The sequence below is a fragment of the Nycticebus coucang genome, chromosome 8, assembly GCF_027406575.1.
Source record: "Nycticebus coucang isolate mNycCou1 chromosome 8, mNycCou1.pri, whole genome shotgun sequence".
In the NCBI taxonomy this organism is placed as follows: Eukaryota; Metazoa; Chordata; class Mammalia; order Primates; family Lorisidae; genus Nycticebus; species Nycticebus coucang.
Window position 1 is genome coordinate 77286687 of NC_069787.1, and position 20164 is coordinate 77306850.

Here is a 20164-nt window from a genome sequence, read left to right on the forward strand (position 1 = left end):
AGTGCTAGGATTACAAGCATGAACGAACCACCTTGCCTGGACTAGGTCTTAATTTCTAAAGGCTCTTGTGTCATGTAAATCTTTGATTAAATATATTTGTTACGCTTTTCTCTTGTTAACTGGTCTTTTGTTACAGGAGTATCAGCTGTGACCCTTATGATGGGTGACAGAAAGTATTACATCTTTCTACCTCTACACCCCAGAAGCTGAGAGAAGCTCTGGCTGTCTAGAGCCACACTTATACTACAGCAGCCTACATGTCTTATGTTCTAATCCTAGCTGGACCTGATCAAGTATATGACCTTAGGCACATTTCAGTTTCATCAGCTATAAATGGGAATGGTAATACCTACCTCAGAAAATTGAGTCATCTGTATAAAGGGCCCTATACTTGGCTGGGTGCCTGTAGCTCAGTGAGTAGGGTGCCGGCTATGTACACTGAGGCTGGCAGGTTTAATCCCAGGCCAAGGCCTGCTAAGCAACAGTGACAACTGCAAACAAAAAATAGCCAGGCATTGTGGGGCACCTGTAGTCCCAGCTACTTGGGAGGCTGAGACAAGAGAATTGCTTAAGTCTAAGAGTTTGAGGTTGCTGTGAGCTGTGACGCACTCTACTGAGGGCAACATAATGAGATTCTGTTTCAAAAAAAAACAGAACAACAACAAACAGGGCCCTACACCTGGGAAGTGCCCTATCATTGTCACTTTCCTTTTGCATTTTCTCCTTTTTTTTTTTTTTTGAGACAGAGTCTCACTTTGTTGTCCTTGCCCTTGGTAGAGTGCTGTGGCATCATAGCTCATAGCAACTTCAAACTCTTGGGCTCAAGCAATCCTCTTGCCTCAGCCTCCAGAGTAGCTGGGACTACAGGCACCGGTCACAATCTTTCTGCTTTTTTAAGCTTATACATACAGTAGAACCTCCACAGTTGAGGTTCTGCTGTAGACTGGGTTTACAGTGGCTGGTTTGATAGTCCAGGAACCAAGCACAAATATTACGTAGATAAAACAGCCACCTTCCTACACTGACCACCTCTTTAACTGAATTTTCACAGACCAGACATGTACCACACGTACATATCAGTAGAGTAAGCTTAGTTCCTCATGTTGACCACCTCCGTATGTTGAACAGTTTGTTGTAGTCCCCTGGGTGGTCAACCTACAGAGGTTCTGCTGTTTTTATTTTATAACTTTTGGTGACAAAATTCAAGATTGGAAGCAGCAGTTATCTGAAGAAGGGCCAGTCCAATCCGTGACATGCCACTTCCAGAACACCACGCTGGACTAGTTCGCGTTTCTGAGCAATTCAGTCGCTGCACTGAGAATCCAGCTGTACCCCCTCCCGCCTAGGTGTCCAGGCCTGGGTGAGAGCCACATGCCCGCCTACTCACGTCTGAATGGCATTCAGCCCAGCCATCTTCATCTTCAGCAGCCGATCCTTCCAGTAGAATCGGGGCAAGCGGGAGTAGTGAATACTTCCTGAGATGTACCGAAACGGCTGGCCATCCTTGAGGAAACGGTCCCGGCTATAGTCAATCTTGAATGTCTTAAGGGAGGCGTTCTACGGAACAAGCATGGCACCATGTGAGAACTTCTGTATTTTACAAGCAGACCCTCTGACAGTAGCAAGTGACTCCCTGGCTGTTTTATCTATATAATGTTTGTGCTTGGTTCCTGGACTATCGAACCCGCCACCGCAAGCCCGGTCTACCACGGGCTCTCAGATAACAGGAATCAGCAAGGAGGACCCATGCATGGGATTCCATAGGAATTGGTTTCCAAAGGCCAGCACCAATCTGATAATCCTTCTGTGCTGTTCCCAGGATCTGGGAAGAGAACATGCACGTGCTCACACCCCACACACAACCTGGTGGCTGTGACCTGAGCACAGCTGTAGATGTGCCTCAATATCACTGAGATCACCAAGACCCATTAAGAACATTCTAGTGACCAGGTGTGGTGACTCATTCCTATAATCCTAGCATTCTGGGAGGCCAAGATCATATGAGGCCTGGAGTTTAAGACCAGGCTAAGCAAGAGCAAGATGCTGTCTTTACAAAAAAATTAAAAATTAGCAGGGTATGGTGCTATGCTCCAATAGTCCCAGCTTCTGAGGAGGCCAACGCAGGAGGATTGCTTGAGCCCAAGAGTTTGAAGTTGCAGTGAGCTATAATGAAGCCACTTCAATCTAGCTTGGGCCACAGAGCAAGACCCTATCTCAAAAAACAAAACAAAACTGAAAATTCTAGGTGTAAAATACAGGGCAAAAATCAACAGATTAAAAATCTGAAGCCATGAGGCACCACCCTAGGTGTTGCTTTGAGTCCCAGAGTGATGTGGGCAAGTCCCATCTCTAACCTCACACCTCCTCAGCCAAGGATCTAGGGTATTGGACTAAAGGAAACTTAAGACAATATTTTCCAAATTGTGGGCTGAGACTAGATTTATGAGCAATAAACTCAATTTGGGTGGTAACAGGACTTTTTTTTTTTTAGACAGTCTCACTATGTTGCCCTCGGTAGAGTGCTGTGGCATCACAGCTCCCAGCAACCTCAAACTCTTGGGCTTAAGTGATTCTCTTGCCTCAGCCTCTCAAGTAGCTGGGTCTACAGGCGCCTGCTACAACACCCAGCTATTTTTTGTTGGAGTTGTCATTGTTGTTTAGCCGGCCAGGCCGGGTTCGAACCCACCAACTTTGGTGTATGTGGCTGGCACCATAACCACTGTACTACGGGCGCAGAGCCAGGAATCTTTTTTAAATAAAAGACTAGAGTGGGCTCGGCACCCATAGCACAGTGGTTACGGTGCCAGCCACATACACCAAGGCTGGCTGGTTCAAATCCAGCCCAGGCCGGCTAAACAACAATAACAACTGCAACAAAAAATACCTAGGCGTTAGTGGCGGGCGCCTGTAGTCCCAGCTACTGGGGAGGCTGAGGCAAGAGACTCACTTAAGCCCAAGAGTTTAAGGTTGCTGTAAGCTGTGACACCATGGCATTCTACCTAGGGTGACATAGTGAGACTCTGTCTCAAAAAAAAGAAAAAAAGACTAGACTGTACCAGAGTATATTGTATAAAGTAAAGCATTACTTCATGAAACTTTTATATACACATGTAGAGTTGCATATGTATGGATGTCTCTGCCGGATTGTGATGTAAGATATATTTCTTATCAGTCAAATAAATTTTTGAGAAACACTGTTTTGAGGTTACTTCAAAGCTAAAATGCTAGAATTTCAAAGGGAAGAATCCCCAGGGGAGCAGACTGTTAGAGTGGAACACTGCCCTCTGGTGGAGAAAAGGTAGCAACAGGCCACAGGTGCCAACAGGACCAGGGTTACAAGAAACCATCTAATTAGTGTCCTCCTTTATTGGTAAGATTCCTTTAGGCATCTTTAGGCTTTTGAAGATCAATACTAGCTTAGTCACAGTAGCATCACAGTTCATGGTAGCTTTGGAGGTTGCAGGTGAAGCCATATCTGGAAGCAATTGTGAGAACATGAGTCCCAGATCCCACAAGACCTGAAATCCAACTGGGGAAACCAAGTGAAGCAACTCAGAGCAGAAAGCATAGGGGAAAATGGAAAGCTTTATTATATGTGGGTTACATCTCAATGAAACTAACCAAAACAAACAAATAAATAATTTAAGAATCATTTTTCTAAAAGGCTAGGGTTAATTTAGTATCACTTTATTCTAGTAAGCAAGGCTTTAATTTCCATTCAAAGGGAAGAAGCTCATACAAATATAAAAATTATTTTTTACACCTGGTTCCCTAATAGATGATTTAAAAAATACTCTCATATTCTCTTGCGTTCAAAGGTGGCCCATAAGATGGGGAAATTCTTTGGACAAGTGGAAAGGGAACAGAACAACTTCAGGCAGGACTAAGAGAAGGGAAGAGCTGTTTGGACTCCGCTTGTCTACGGGGAGGTAGTACAGAGGAGCAGGAGATGAAGCTGGTGAGAAATGACAGTGGCAGGCAATGGAATCTGAGCTTTGTCCTGAACATAATGGGGCACCATCCCTGTCCCCAAACAACCTCAAAGTCGAGCCTAAATATCTCCTTTCCATCCATCTACAAACATTACCAACTACCTACTATGTGCTGGGTACTCCCAGAGGGAACCGACACAGATGTGGCTGCAACCCAGATGAGGCTTCATCTAGCCTGGAAAAAACCCAAGGGTCAGCACAGTGATGGGTCTAGGAGGGGAAGTAAGTGTGAGCGCAGGATATTGTAGCAGAAATAAATGGCATGGAACCCAGGTCTGGGGTCAAGGGCAAGTTTCCCAAAGGATGAAGCACCCCAAATTGTGGTTCTTGATCTTAGCTGTTCATCAGAATCACCGGTGCAAGTTTTAAAAACAATAAAGTTTGGCTTCACCCACAGACATTCAAATTTTAATTGGTCATTGGAGGACCGCATTGTTATTTCTTTCTTTCTTTCTTTTTTTTTTAAGAGACAGTCTCACTTTATTGCCCTCGATAGAGTGCTGTGGTGTCATAGCTCACAGCAACCTCCAACTCCTGGGCTTAGGCGATTCTCTTGCCTCAGCCTCCCGAGTAGCGGGGACTATAGGAGCCTGTCACAACGGCCGGCTATTTTTTGTTGAGGTTGGCTGGGGCTGGGTTCAAACCTGCCACCCTCGGTATATGGGGCTGGTGCCCTACCCACGGAGCCACAGGTGCCGCCCCAGCATTGTTATTTCCTAAACCTGCCCAGATGCTATAATGTGCAGCCAGGGTTGCTGGGCTCAGGTAAGGCCTAGGAAGAGGGAGAGTTAACCAAGGGGGAAGGCAACTGATGGAGAACTATGTGTGAGGGCCAGGAGAGAAAGGGCAGGAGGGCAGTATGCAAGAACCACAGCCCCTCAAGTCAGAAAAATTGCGGCAGCTGCTAAACCAGTGGAGGCAGGCAGAAGCCAGATTGAATGAGCCGTCAAGTCCAGGTTCAAGGGGTTAGACTTTCTACAAAGAGCCATGGAGAACAACCAAGAAGAAGGAATGATAGAATCAAATATGTTTCCAAATGTTCAGCTTTCTGGCCTTTCCCTGAGGGGGCAAAAAGGGCAGCAGAAACACGGACTACAGTGGTGATGGTATAGGTTAGCAGGAGGAAGAACCCAGGGGACTGGTGGTTGGTTAGATGTGGGGTGCTGGGGCTCCCATTAACCTGGGGGTGGAGGGTGGGGAATTTGAGCATCAGAAAGAAAGAGAGAGAGACTTCAGAGACAAATGAACTGAAAAAAAAAATCATAGATATTAACAACCATGAGTTTATAATAATACATAGAGGAAAAATAATTCATTAGTTACCTTCGGAGATTGCTAGAATACCAACTCATTACTCTAAAAAGTGACAAATACAGAGGAACAGCCAAGCAGTTGACTTCTCTTCCACACAAAAACTGTATTTCAGGGTAATCAAAAAGTTGACCATAGAAAATTCTTCACAGGAACCCAGCTAATAAATGCAGAAGGAATAACAGGATCTCAAAAATGCCCTTTCTAATATGTTAGGTGAAACACCCTAATAGTTAAGATGTAATCATCAATAGATGCTAAAACAATTATAAAGATTGATGGAAATTTTATAACGTTAAAAAAAAAGAAAAAGAAAAATTGGGTGCATGTGATCCCTCTGCTCAATTTTAGTCTCAGTAAATGACGGACAATCCAACATAATCTCTCATGCTATGATTCACCAAATAGCCCCGTGAAGGATGTGGTCCTCCTAACTGAACCTAAATCACAATTAAACCTGACTCTAACGATATCTGAAGCAGCAATAAGCCAGATCCCAAATGTGGGACATTCTAACAGTCCAACGATCCAGTTGCTCCAATAAATTAATGGCATTTGAAAAAAGGGGGGAGTATTATTTGAAAATGAAAGAGAACTCAAGTTTAAATAACAAACTAATGCGATGTATAAACCTGGTTTGGGGGCAGCGCCTGTGGCTCAGTCGGTAAGGCGCCGGCCCCATGTACAGAGGGTGGTGGGTTCAAACCCAGCCCCGGCTGAACTGCAACCAAAAAATAGCTGGGCATTGTGGCAGGCGCCTGTAGTCCCAGCTACTCGGGAGGCTGAGGCAGGAGAATCGCTTAAGCCCAAGATTTGGAGGTTGCTGTGAGCTGTGTGATGCCATGGCACTCTACCGAGGGCCATAAAGTGAGACTCTGTCTCTACAAAAAAATAAAAATAAAAAATAATAAACCTGGTTTGGATCTTGATTCTAATGAACTGTAAAAACACACTGAGATAGGAACACTGTGAACAAAGACCAGCCATTAGATAGTATTAGAAGAATTACCATTAATTCTGTCAGATACAAGAACTGCATGATTATACAAAAGAAAAAAAAAGTTCTCCTCAGTTAGTGTTGAATACACAAGTATTTATAGGAAGAACAACACAATGTCTGAGATTTGCCTTAAAATACTAGAGACCAAAAAGAAAAAAACAAAAACAAAAAAAAGTAAATGGCATGTATGGCAAAATGGATCTCTGTTGAAGTTAGGTCAGGACATGTGTATTCTCTGCCTGTACTTTTGGAAACTTCCGCAACAAAAAGTTTTTAGAAATGCATTTACCGCCTGATGCAGTGGCTCACACCTGTAATTCTAGCACTCTGGGAGGCTGAGGCAGGTGGACTGCTTGAGCTTTCACAAGTTCAAGACCAGCCTGAGCAAGAACAACACCCTGTCTCTAAAAAAATTGCCTAGTGTTAGGCAGGTGCCTATAGTCCCAGGTACTCAGGAGGATGAGGCAAGAGGATCAGTTGATTGAGCCCAAGAGTTTGAGATTGCTGTGAGCTATGATGCTGGAACTCTACCCAGGGGCACAAGTGAGAAGGGAGACTTTTCTCAAAAAAACGAACAAATAAAAAAAAAAAAAAGAAATGCATTTACCTTCCTCCCAGAATTTTCTCCATGATGTATTTACAAAAGTACTTTTTTTTTTTGAGACAGAGTCTCAAGCTGTAGCTCTGGGTAGAGTGCTGTTGACGTCACAGCTCACAGCAACCTCCAACTCTTGGGCTTAAGCGATTCTCTTGCTTTAGCCTCCCAAGTAGCTGGGACTACAGGTGCTCACCACAACACCCGGCTATTTTTTGGTTGTAGTTGTCATTGTTGTTTGGCAGGCCTGGGCTGGATTCGAACCTGCTAGCTCTGGTGTATGTGGCTGGTGCCCTACCCACTGGGCTACAGGCGCCGAGCCAAAAGTACATTTTTAAAAACTGCAACACTGTTTAAACCAAATTGCGCTTCAAAATAAGTCTAATTATGAGGGAAAAAAACTTATGTTCACAGGGCAGTGCCTGTGGCTCAGTGAGTAGGGCGCTGGCCACATATACCAAGGGTGGTGGGTTCAAACGCAGCCACGGCCAAACTGCAACAGGCATTGTGGCAGGCGTCTGTAGTCCCAGCTACTTGGGAGGCAAGAGAATTGCCTAAACCCAAGGGCCTCCCTTGGGAGGCAAGAGAATTGCCTAAACCCAAGAGTTGGAGGTTGCTGTGAGCTATGACACCACAGCACTCTACCGAGGATGATAAAGTGAGACTCTGTCTCAAAAAAAAAAGCATATGCTCACAAAGATTTATAAAAAGTGTTCATAGCAGGCAGTGCCTGTGGCTCAAGGAGTAGGACACCGGCCCCAAATACCGGGGGTGGTGGGTTCAAGCCCAGCCTTGGCCAAAACTGCAACAACAACAAAAACATGTTCATAGCTTTATTTCTAAATTTAACAAAACTGCAAACAACCCAAGTATCTATAAATAAGAAAATGGATTAATAAACTATGGTATATAGGCAATCCCGGGTTATAAATGAAATAGGTTTTGTAGGATTGTTCTTAAGTTGAATTTGTATGTAAATTAGAACTGGTACATTTACCTATTACCTATAATAGCCTTCATAAGTGCAAGGTGTACATCAGTCAGATGTTTCTAACTCAGGGACTCACTGTTACAGCCTCTGTATATAAGTGCGAGTTGTACATGAGTCAGATATTTGTAACTCAGGAACTGTCCGTGTTCATGAGATAGACTACTATTCAGCAATCAAAAAGAACAAATTGCTAACAATAACATGGATAGAGCTCAAATACAGCCTAATACAAAAAGGTTCACACTGCATGAGCCTATTTATATGAAGTTCTAGAAAAGGCAAACCTAATCTATGGTGGTGGCAGTAGGGTGAAAGTAGAATAATTGTTACTTACGGGAAACTGGGGGTAGGCACTGCCTGGGGAGGGACGCAAGGGAACCTCCTGGGGTAACTGTGGAGGTAGACAGGTTGACCTTTCAGCCGGGCAATCTTGGCATATCCAGGGAAAAGTGCCCAGTTTGATCCTGGGGATTCATCAAAACCAAGGAAGATGAAAAGAGCCCCAAGGCACCCTCTGGACAAGCCAAACTAGGCCTGTCCCTTTGGAGAGTCAACAGCTAGAAGAGGTTAAGTTCTTTGAATTTCTGATATGTAGTTAGATTAGGAAACCTGGCTTACTTCTCCTGCAGGTACAGAAGTGGTTTCAACCCTACCTTTTGGCATTTTTCCATTTTGTGTATGCACCTTTGTTAAAAATCAATAAAAAGCTTTCTGGGAAGGCCAGAGAGGGGCTGCATTTTCTCAATCTTATTGCCTGGCCTGAGACAATGTAAGCCTTCCCCAGCCATTCTCAGACTTCATGTTTTAAACTTGCATATCCTCTGCCTCCTTTTCCCAGTCAGCTTTCAACCCAGGTCGGGGTTCATGCTCAATGACCCCCAACAGGTAATGGTAATATTGTATAGCTGGATATGAACTTTGGATTATGCAGGTATTACGCACCAAATGGTATACCTAAGATATGTCCATTTCATGGTATGAACATTTTACTTTAGGGGGGGAAGTCCATAAACAAATACTGACCTCTAGTTAATGATGTGCAGGGTGAAGTGTTTATTTGGTGGGGGGTAGAGAGGGTACTGATACCTGTAACTTACTTTGACATGCATCCAAAAACCAAGATGGCCTGAGAAATGGACTGAGAGTAGTATGTTTTGGTTTTGGTTTTGAGACAGGGTCTCAAGCCCCTTGAGTAGCTGGGACTGCAGGAACACTCCACCACACTTGGCTTTTCAACTCTTTTGAAATTTTTCCTAGTATAATGTTAACACAAATAAAAAAGTGTACCGATGAAATAAATTGTGGTTTATATGGTATGTGTATTGTATATGCAGGTATATACAGACACATAAACACACGGCCATGATGAAATACAATATTATGCAGCCCTGCTTTTGCCATTATGGGAAGATCTGTGATACACAGAGGGTGAGAAGAGAAAGCAGAGAATTTTTTTTTTTTTTTTTTATTAAATCATAAGTGTATACAATGATATGATTATGGGGCATCATACACTCACTTCATAACAGAGAATTTTTTATTTACTGCTTTAGAGACAGGGTCTTGCTCTGTAACATTGGAAACAGTCTGAAAAAGGGCAAAATGTTGTAGGAGTTGTCTCTTTCACCCTCTCCCACTCTTTTGGGGAATTAAAATCTGCATCCCTGTCCAAGACCAGTAGGGGAATTTTCTTATGTCATAGAAGATGGCTCAAGGGCACTGTCCAGGGACAGGTCACAAGATTGTCCATCAGGACCATCAGCTTTAGTTAAACAGCAACAGCCTGAAGCTGATACGCCCTTCCCCCTTTAAAGTTCTGTTTTTCTGTTTATGGGAAGGACAATGATACTTTAAGGTAAGAGTCTGCCATTCTCGTTTGCCGGCCAATTAATAAACTTTCCTTTCTTTCTTTTTTTTTTTTTTTTTTTTATTGAGTTCCATTTTGTGGCCCTAGGTAGAGTGCTGTGGCATTATAGCTCACAACAACCTCCAACTCTTGGGCTTAAGCGATTCTCTTGCCTCAGCCTCCCTAGTAGCTGGGACTACAGGCAACTGCCACAATGCCTGGCTGTTTTTTGGTTATAGTTGTCATTGTTGTTTGGCAGGCCCGGGCTGGGTTTGAACCTTCCAGCTCTGGTGTATATGGCTGGTGCCCTAGCCACTGAGCTACAGGCACTGAGCCTTTTTTTTAAGCAGTCTGGGCCTAGTGCGAACCTACCATCCCTGGAGCATGTAGCCAGCACCCAAACCACTGAGCTACAGGCTCCCCTGCTCAACTTCCCTTTCTTTCTCCTCAAACAACTTGTCCTTGTTCTTCTGATGTGACCTTGGGAACAAATGCCAAACTTTTTTTTTTTTTTTTTTTGGCCGGGGCTGGGCTTGAACCCGCCACCTCCGGCATATGGGACCGGCGCCCTACACGTTGAGCCACAGGCGCCGCCCAAATGCCAAACTTTTGATAATAGCTCTGTCACCCAGGATCGAGTGCAGCTGCATAAGCATAGCTTACTGCAACCTCAAAGTTCTGGGCTCAAGCAATCCTCCTGCCTCGTCCCAAGTACAGGACTACAAATGTATGTGTCACACCTGGTACCAATGTTATGTACCCCACCTAGTTAATTCTTTAATTTTTCATAAAGATGGAGTCTGTGCTATATTGGCCATGCTGATCCTTAACTCCTGCCCCAGACACTCAAGGTGCCAGGATTACAGACACAAACTTGATTTTAAAACATACCTACATTAGCTGCAGCTCTGTGGATGGTCTTGTACAAACTGGGTGCCTCAACTCACACTCACGGCTCATGTCTTTCTAACGTCTTGCTACGCACCAGGGGAACCTGTTTGGCCCAGGAGCCCAGGAGAGTTGGGAAGTTCATGCTCCTAGAAGCAACCCTCATTCAATGGGGGGAAGAAAGAGTGGATAACTGCATTCTGTTGTCTTTCAGGCAATAATTCTGTACACTTTTTTAGGTCTCGGCAGAATCGTGTCTCTGTTGCTCACAGTGATAACCATGATACACAGTCTAACCTAGGTTGTTCCCTCTTCCCACCTGTCCTTCAGTCCTGTGCTCTTAGATCACTTCTCAAACCACCTGCCCCCAATGTCCTGCTTCCAGAGGAATGCAGATTAAGACAACTGGTGCCAGGAGTGGCCTCAACAGCAGATCCTCAGGATGGGCATCTGTACCTAGATTTGTCATACATGTCAAACATGTGCTACCTCAAATACAAATACTAAGGCCCTTGGATATGATGGATGGGGAAGGGGTCAGGTAGAAGAGACTCAAGTTGTTGTCTGTACCAGCCCTACCCCTGGAATGGGGCAGAGGTCAGGGAAGGGGTTATTAGTAACGTAAAGAACTGGAGGTTGGCTGGCTTTTATTAAGGGGTTTGGAAGCTTTGAAGAAAGAGCGCACTCAGGGCATTCAGTGAGTGCCAGAGGCTTCTGAGGCAATGTTTTAAGAGAATCCTGTATCTTGCCAGAAAAGTAAAGCCCAGGACTTAACCCTGGGGTCACTGGGAGTTGACTTAAGGGTGCAGACTATAAGGCTGGATGAGGGGGCTCAGCACCCATAGCACAATCGTTACTGCATCAACCACATACACCGAGGGTGGTGGGTTCGAACCTGGCCCAGGGCAGCTAAACAATAATGACAACTGCAATAAAAAAATAGATAAGCGTGTGGCAGGTGCCTGTAGTCCCAGCTACTTGGGAGGCAGAGGCAGGAGAATCGCTGGAGCCCAGGAATTGGAGGTTGCTGTGAGGTGTGATGCCACAGCACTCTACCCAGGGCGACAGCTTGAGGCTCTGTCTCAAAAAAAAAAAAAAAAAAAGAAGAAGAAGAAGAAAGTAATGAGATGAAAGGCCAGGAGTACCTTGACCTCCTGAGGAAGGTGTGGGATGGCTCAAAGCAGCAGGAATGTGAAAATGGTGACTGGAGACCTTACCGTCTGACTGTACTCCCCAGGAGTACCCAGAGAGCTCTCCCTTCAGTAAGAAACGCACTAGTGAGGAGGCCCTAGCATCCTTGTCCTCTGAAGGCAAGGGATAAATAACCACAGAAGATGCTGCCGTGGCACTGGGCTCCCTAGTGTTCACTGGACCAATGCAATTCAGGCATACCAAGGCAGGACCACATAACTGTCAGAAGCAAGTAGACATGATTACCACAATGACCAGCAAGGACAGGGTGGCAACTAGGGTGTATTAACCAGTAGTGATCTTAGGCAATGGCTCACAAACCACAGCATTCCTACAGGGTGATATGGCTGGGCGATCAGCAAGGGTGCTGCTCAATGTATTTCACAAGAAAATAATCAGGAAAGAGGCTGAGGCAAGAGAATCACCTAAGCCCAAGAGCTGGAGGTTGCTGTGAGCTGTAATGCTACAGCACTCTACCAAGGGCAACAAAGTGAGACTCTGTCTGTTAAAAAAAAAACAGAAGAAGAAGAAAGAAAATAACCAGGAACTCACGAGCAAAAGGCTGCCGTAAACCACTGCAGTGACAAACTGAGATTCCCTCATCCAGCTCGCAGCTTTGAGCCAGTTCTCTGATACACAGCCAATTGAAGGCACGTGGGATAGAGCTCCTCGAGGATGCTGCAATGCCACCTCAAGTGCACAAGATAAATGTTCCCCCATCCTGCCCTAGCGTCCTAAGGAAAGGGACCCCCAGACCTTCTGAGGACTGTTGACTATAGTCTGAACCAACAGTGATACTGGGGTACCTGAAGTGCCATCACTCTTAGGGAGGCACTTCACCCCTGGTCTGTAGTGTGAGCTGGGATGATTTACGTGATAGCCAGCAGAACATTCACCAAGAGGAAAAGCCATTATGGCTCCAGTGGAAGCTCTGGAATGGCCCCGCTCTACTTCAAGATAAATCTGAAGCAAGACCACAATCCTCCCAGAAGTACAGATATCAGTGTCCCCTCCACAAATATCTAAAGGTCATTTCTATCACACTCTCACTCAAGTCATCTGTGAGCCCTTGCAAAAAAAACCAGACAATGGCAGGCCGCTTAATTAACCAAGCAGTAGCTCTGATGGCAGCTATAATGAGGGTGTGGGATTATGGCTGGGACAGAAGGACACAGCCTCTAGCACTTGGCTGGTAGCTAATGTCCTAATTTGTCCAAACTATCAGTAAAAAAGATCAAAAGCAGTTTGTTTGAGCAGGCAGGACAGCACCGCTGACTCTGGCCCTGGGCTACGTCCACTGCTCTGCTCTACCCTGAGACCTTGACTGCCAGGACACTGATGGACTGTCATGCTTCTCGGATACTTGATCAACACCAAGTTATTTGGACCATAGGAGCAGGGACAAAAAAAGTCTCTGAACCTGACACACAGGAAGCAGCACTGGGGGAAGAGCATGGACAGCGGCAGAAGCAGCACCACCTTCAGAGACAGCTCCTGACTGTGGACCGTCACGGCCAAGGCAAACAAGGACGATCCACTTCATGGGCCCAAAGAGGCCCTCTCAACATTTAAGAACCTGAGAAGACGCAGCCTAAACAGCCGACATCTTTTGAGCTTCCTCCGAGCTGTGGCCCAACTGATGAAGTAAGGCCATCAAGAAATGTGGAAAGTGGCCAGGCATGGTGGCTCTCACCTGTAATGCTGGCACTCTGGGGGGCCACGGTGCAAGATCACTGGGGCTCAGGAGTTTGAAACCAGCTTAAGCAAGAGTGAGACCCCTTATATACTGAAAATAGAAAAAATTAGTCAGGTGTTGTGGGTACCCACAGTCCCAGCTACTCGGGAAGCTGAAGCAGGAGGATCCCTTGAGCCCAGGAGTTTGAGGTTGCTGTAAGCTAGGTTACGCCATGGCACTTACTCTAGCTTGGGCAACAGAGGAAGACTCTGCCTCAATAAAAAAAGAAAAAAGAAATGTGTAAAGATAAAAGGAAAGGCGAGGAAAGAGAGAGAGGAGGCTGCCTTCAGAGTTTATTTCCCCAAAATGCAAATAACACAACATTATCCCCGTGTGCAAATTCCACCCCTTCTAAATGAATTGGCACCGGAATGGAATACTGAGGAGATGTACTTTTAATTCTCACTTGCAAGGGCATGACAGCATCAGGATTTACAATGAATGAGGTCACAGAAAACCTATAAAATAAAAAGCAAAGCAAAATGCATACTTCTCAAGGTCCCCAGTGTACTTACACAATGCATGTAGTAACTGACGAAATAAAACACCAGTGCAAACAAAACACCCTTGGGTGTTAATATAATTTTTGAAAGTTATTTACTCAGTTCAGATTATTGCAGTGTTAAATAGGCATCTCTTTTTTTAAAAAGTGAAATTCAACAGAATATTTACATCATCACATAATATGAACATCTCCCAAATTTCCTAATCCTCAGGACTAAAAATAATTACATTTACATTATTTGTACACATTTCTTGACTAAAATAAGTAGATAAAAGCAGTTCAGTGATTATCACTGGCTGTGGGTCATGCTGATTCCATGGAGTCTATCTGTCTTCAGATCCCTCAGTATATTATAACTCTTGTAGGCAGCTATTCAGTGGATCTCAACCCCCAGCACCTGACGTACCCTTTAAACTCACTCCAGAGACCCCAGAGCCTGGGGACCGGATGTGAGCTGTTCAGCTTTGGAGTGGCAGAGACCAATCCCTCTTAGCCTACAAGCACCCAAGAGTTGAGGGAAGAGGAACAAAGGCAAGGTCAGAGGGAAAAGGCGTGGGATTGAATGTGTATTTGCACAAAAGAGAAAGAGAAGAAGTATTTCAGGGGACTGTAAAAACATTCTGATCATGTCAGGGGTAAGAGCCTTTAAAACATCATGTCCATGGAAACACCATGACATCACACTGGCTGGAGAAGCAAAAGAAAAGTGGGCAGTGGAGAGAATCTCAATACAGACAGGAAGGAATTGGCGGCTGCTCTGCTCTAGTTTACATGTTCCATTTTTATTAATTTTTACTTACACTTGCTTTGTGCCAAAAAGATTTTTGTTCAACATTGCAGAAGACTGTGGATGAACAAGGTATCTGACAATGGAAGAGGAAGGGAAACGGCAGAACGGAGAAACGAGCAAACTTTGGGACGGGTTCCCAATCCCCACCAACTCAGGGGCATGCACAGATTTAACTCTGCCCCCTCTTCTCAGAGGAAAGATAAGTGCATAGTTTAAAAAATTAAATTAAAACATATGAAACAATTCTTAAATATTAAAAACAAACAGACTTAACTTTTCACACAGAAAGAATTATTTCAAGTTAATCTGAAATACTGTTTTGACTGCCTTTAGCCTAAGGACAAAAAGACAGGTTAAACTGCACTTAGGTAAAAAACAAAAGCAAACTGCATCCAGTGGATTTCATCTTAGTCATAATACTAGTATTGCTATTTTGATTCTATAATATGTGTAGTAGGTTAAAGTAAATAATTACACCAGATTATTAGGAACCAAAAATCTCAGCGTAAAAAGAGAAACAAATATAAAATTGAAGAAAGAAAAAAACACCCATAATCAAGAGGTAATGGGAAAGCTCTATATCTTCCACTCAATTTTGTGGTCAACCTAAAACTTCTCTTAAAAAAAAAGTCTTTAAAAAAAGTAAGCTTCCATTTGAATGAAAATGTTAATATATACTTATGATTTTTTTCTCTTTCTAAAACAGCATTTTAATTCGTAGCAATACCCACTGAAACAGCTTGCAACAATACTCACCAGTAACACACTAACTGAGCTGCCTATATATCACTTAAATTGTGGTCTGGATACATTTCCCACTAAAAAGAATCAGAGCTGCTTCTTCAAGAAATTAATTAATCTGGCCGGGGGTGGGGTGGGGGTGGCTCATGCCTGTAATCCTAGAACTCTGGGAGGCGGAGGCAGATGGATTGCTTGAGCTCAAAGTTCAAGACCAGCCTGAACAAGAGTGAGACCCTGTCTCTACTAAAAACAGAAAAACTAGCTGAGCATTCTGATACATGCCTATGGTCCCAGCCACTCAGGAGGCTGAGGCAAGAGGATTGCTGAAGTCCACGAATTCAAAGTTGCTGTGAACTATGATGCCACAGTACTCTACCCAAGATAACAGAGTGAGTCTCAAAAAAAAAAAAAAATCAGTTAATCCAAATCTGTGGCAGAATATGCACAAAATAAGCCTAAAACTTTAAAAAAACAAAAATTATTAGGGTCTCGTCAAAACATCAGAAGGGGTTCCAACTGGCCGAAGATGGGATGGAATATTTAAAGCACCAAAAGATTGATCACTTTGATGAATTTTAAAACATCACCTACACAAAAATATCCAAAGTCCTAACAATACTACTTACTGGCTCGGCAGCTAGGGCACTGGCCACATACACCGGCGCTGGCGGATTCAAACCCAGACCTGGCCTGCCAAACAACAATGAAATTACAACAAAAAAATAGGTGGGCTTCTGTCTGTACTCCCAGCTACTTGGGAGGCTGAGGCAAGAGAATCATTTACTCCCAAGAGTTGGAGGTTGCTGTGAGCTGTGACACCACAGCACTCTACCGGGGGCAACATAGTGAGACACTGTCTCAAAAAAAAGAAAGAAAGAAAAGAAAAGAAAAAATGAACAATACTGCTTACCCCCCAAAAAAGCTTTTTGATCATTCTGGAGGTTGCTGGGGTATCGGCTCATTATTCTAAAAATTAATGAATAAAATGAAAGAACCTAGCATCTAACTTTTACTGAAAATTTTTTCAGAGTAACAAAAGAATTGATGAGGAGAGTTCTTTGTAGAAGAACTCATGCAGAAGAAATCATGGAATTTTTAAAAAATCACCATTTTCAGCCTAGCAGTCTGGGAGACCAAGGCAGGAGGATTGCTTGAGCTCAGGAGTTAGAGATCAGCCTGAGGAAGAGTGAGACTCCCATCTCTATTAAAAAATAAACAATAAAAATAATTTTTTTTTTTTTTTGTAGAGACAGAGTCTCACCCCATGGCCCTCGGTAGAGTGCCGCGGCCTCACACAGCTCACAGCAACCTCCAACTCATGGGCCCAAGTGATTCTCTTGCCTCAGCCTCCCAAGCAGCCAGGACTACAGACGCCCGCCACAACGCCCGGCTATTTTTTGGTTGCAGTTTGGCCGGGGCCGGGCCTGAACCCGTCACCCCCGGCACATGGGGCCGGCGCCCCACCGACTGAGCCACAGGCACCGCCAATAAAATAATTTTAAAAAAAATTAGCCAGGTGCGGTGGCCAATGCCTGTAGTTCCAGCCACTCAGGAGGCTGAGGCAAAAGGATTGCTTCATCCCAGGAGCTTGAGGTTGCTGTGAACTATGTAACCATAGCGCTACTTTAGCCTGGGCAACAGAGTGAGACTCTGTCTCAGAAAAGAAAAAAGAAAGAAAGAAAAAGAAAAAAAAATCACCATTTTACAATCCTTAGTAACATAAATACATTAGAAAATAATTACCAATGAATGCTAAACACTAGATGAAAAGTTAAGGAGAAACTTTCTAGTGCAGGGGTCAAGCTGAGAACACCTAGGCCCATGGGTCAATGTTAGCATTACTGTACCAATGAAGTCTTCCTACCAGAAAGGGCAAAGGTTGAACTTGAATTTATCTAGCCTCTACCTCTAACCTTTATAGAGCTTCAGCTCTACCAGTTCACAGAAAAAAACGTGGGATAGTAGAACACGTTAAGCAATACACAAAACCAAACTATAGGAAATTCTTATATGACCCAGATGACTTGCGAAAATAAGTAACAAATTAAGGAAGAGAGGGATATTTACAGACTTAAAGAGTCTTAAGAAGGGCAGCGCCTGTGGCTCAGTGAGTAGGGCGCTGACCCCATATACTGAGGGTGGTGGGGTTCGAACCCAGACCTGGTCAAACTGCAACAAAAAAATAGCTGGGCATTGTGGTGGGCACCTGTAGTCCCAGCTACTCAGGAGGCTGAGGCAAGAGAATCGTCTCAGCCCAAAAGCTGGAAATTGCTGTGAGCTGTGACACTACTGCACTCTACCAAGGGCAACAAAGTGAGACTCTGTCTCTTAAAAAAAAAAAAGTGTTTAAGAAATTGGCCAAGTTGGTGGCTCACACCTAGAATCCTAGCACTCTGGGAGGCTGAGGCAGGAGGATTGTTTGAGGCCAGGAGTTTGAGACCAACTTGAGCAACAGTGATACTTCATCTCTACTTAAAATATAAAACTTAGCTGGGTGTGGTGATAGGCACCTATAGTTCCTGCTACTTGAGAGGCTAAGTCAGGAAGATCCCTTGAGCCCAGGATTTGAGGTTGCTGTGAGCTATGTATGATGACACCACTGCACTCTAGCCTGGGCAACAGAGTGAGACCCTATCTCAGAAAAGAAAAAGAAACATACCACATATAATATATGGACCCATTTTTAGATCCCGATTCAGACAAAAGATTATAAAAAGACACAATTCCATAAAAAGAACAATGAAACCAAAAACTAGAAAAGGGAAGGAAATAAAAAGATCTGAGCAGAGAAAAACAATATAAAGAAGAGGGAAACAATAGGAAAAAACCCCCAATAAATTATGTTTGGGAAAAAAAATCAAAACTAATAAACCTTTAGCTATGTTAAGAAAAACAGAGAAATGATGCCAGTAACTAAAATCAGAAATGAAGAAGGGACATTATAAGTGATAACACAGGAATAAAAAAAGATTATAGGAAACTCAACAACTGTATGCCTAGAAATTGGATAACTTACAAGATACAGGTAAATTTCTAAAGGCACGTAACCTACCAAGATTGAAGCATGAAGAAATAGAAAATCTAACCAGACTGAATAACTAGTAAGGAGATACCAAACTTTTTTTTTTTTTTTTTTGGCTGGGGCCGGGTTTGAACCTGCCACCTTCAGTATATGGAGCCGGTGCCCTACTCCTTTGAGCCACAGGCACCACCCGAGATACCAAACTTTTAATGATTAATACCAATTCTCCTGAAACTCTTCCCAAAATTGAAAAGAAGGGAATATTTCCAAAGTTCATTCTATGAGGCCAATGTTATCCTAATATTAAAGCCAGAAAAAGATACTACAAGAAAAGATTACAGTTCAACATCCTTGATAAGTGTATATACAAAATCATCAACAAACTACTAGCAAACTGAATTCAACAACACATTAAAAGAATGATACATTATGACTTATTCCTGGAATGCAAGAATGATTTAACATATGAAAATCAATCAGTGTAATAACATAACAATAGAATAAAAGGCAAAACACCTGACAGTCTCAATTTTGAGGCAGAAAAAGCATTTGACAAGATTGAACACCCTTTCCTGATAAAACAAATTAGCAAACAACAACCAAAAACCTCAACAAACTCAGAATAGAAGAAAATTATCTCAACGTAATAAAGACCCTCTATAAACATCACACTCAATGATGAAAGACGGCACGATTTTCCTCTGTGGTCAGGAACAAGGCAAGGATGTCTGCTCTTGCCACTACCAGTCAATATAATTAGAAGTCCTAGTCAGAGCAACTAATCAAGAAAGATATAAAGGCATTCAAATTGAAAAGAAGTAAAATTATCAGTTTGCAGTAAAATTATCAGTTATCTCTAGAAAACCCAAGAAGATTCCACAAAAAAACCTGCTAGAAAAATGAATCTAATAAACTTGTAGGTTACAAAATTAACAAAAAAATTGGTGGTGTTTTCATATGCTAACTATGAGCAATACTAAGAAAAATTAAGAAAACAATTCCATTTATAAAAGAACTAAAAAAATTAGGCTTGATGCCTGTAGCTCAGCGTCTAGGGCACCAGCCACATATGCCAGGGCTGGTGTGTTCAAACCCAGCTTGGGCCTGCCAAACAAGACAACTACAACCAAAAAAAATAGCCAGGCGTCGTGGCAGGCATCTGTAGTCCCAGCTACTTGGGAGGCTGAGGCAAGAGAATCGCTTAAGCCTAAGAGTTTGAGGTTACTGTAAGCTGTGACACCACCGCACTCTACCGAAGGTGACATAGTTAAGACTCTGTCTCAAAAAAATAAAATAAAGAATTAAAATACTTAGTAATAAACCTAACCAAGGAGGTAAAAGACTTGTAAACTGCTCAAAGTAATCAAGGACATAAATAAATACAAAGACATCCTATGTTCATGGAGAAGACTTAATATAGTTAAGATGTTCATATTACTGAAAGTGATCTACAGATCCAACATAATCCCTATTAAAATTCCAATGGTATTTTTTTTAAGAAATGGAAAAATTCATCCTAAAATTCATATGGAATTTCAAAGGACCCTGAATGGCCAA

At 43.3% G+C, this 20164-nt stretch overlaps 1 protein-coding gene across 1 annotated transcript in view; it reads right to left on the reverse strand.

Annotated features, from left to right (window-relative positions):
* Positions 1–20164, reverse strand: part of GLB1 (galactosidase beta 1) — a 97921-nt gene that overhangs the window by 66905 nt on the left and 10852 nt on the right. Inside the window, exon 2 of the mRNA XM_053599926.1 lies at positions 1388–1557. Within this exon, the coding sequence (XP_053455901.1) occupies positions 1388–1557 (170 nt within the window). The remainder of the gene's footprint in view (positions 1–1387; positions 1558–20164) is intronic.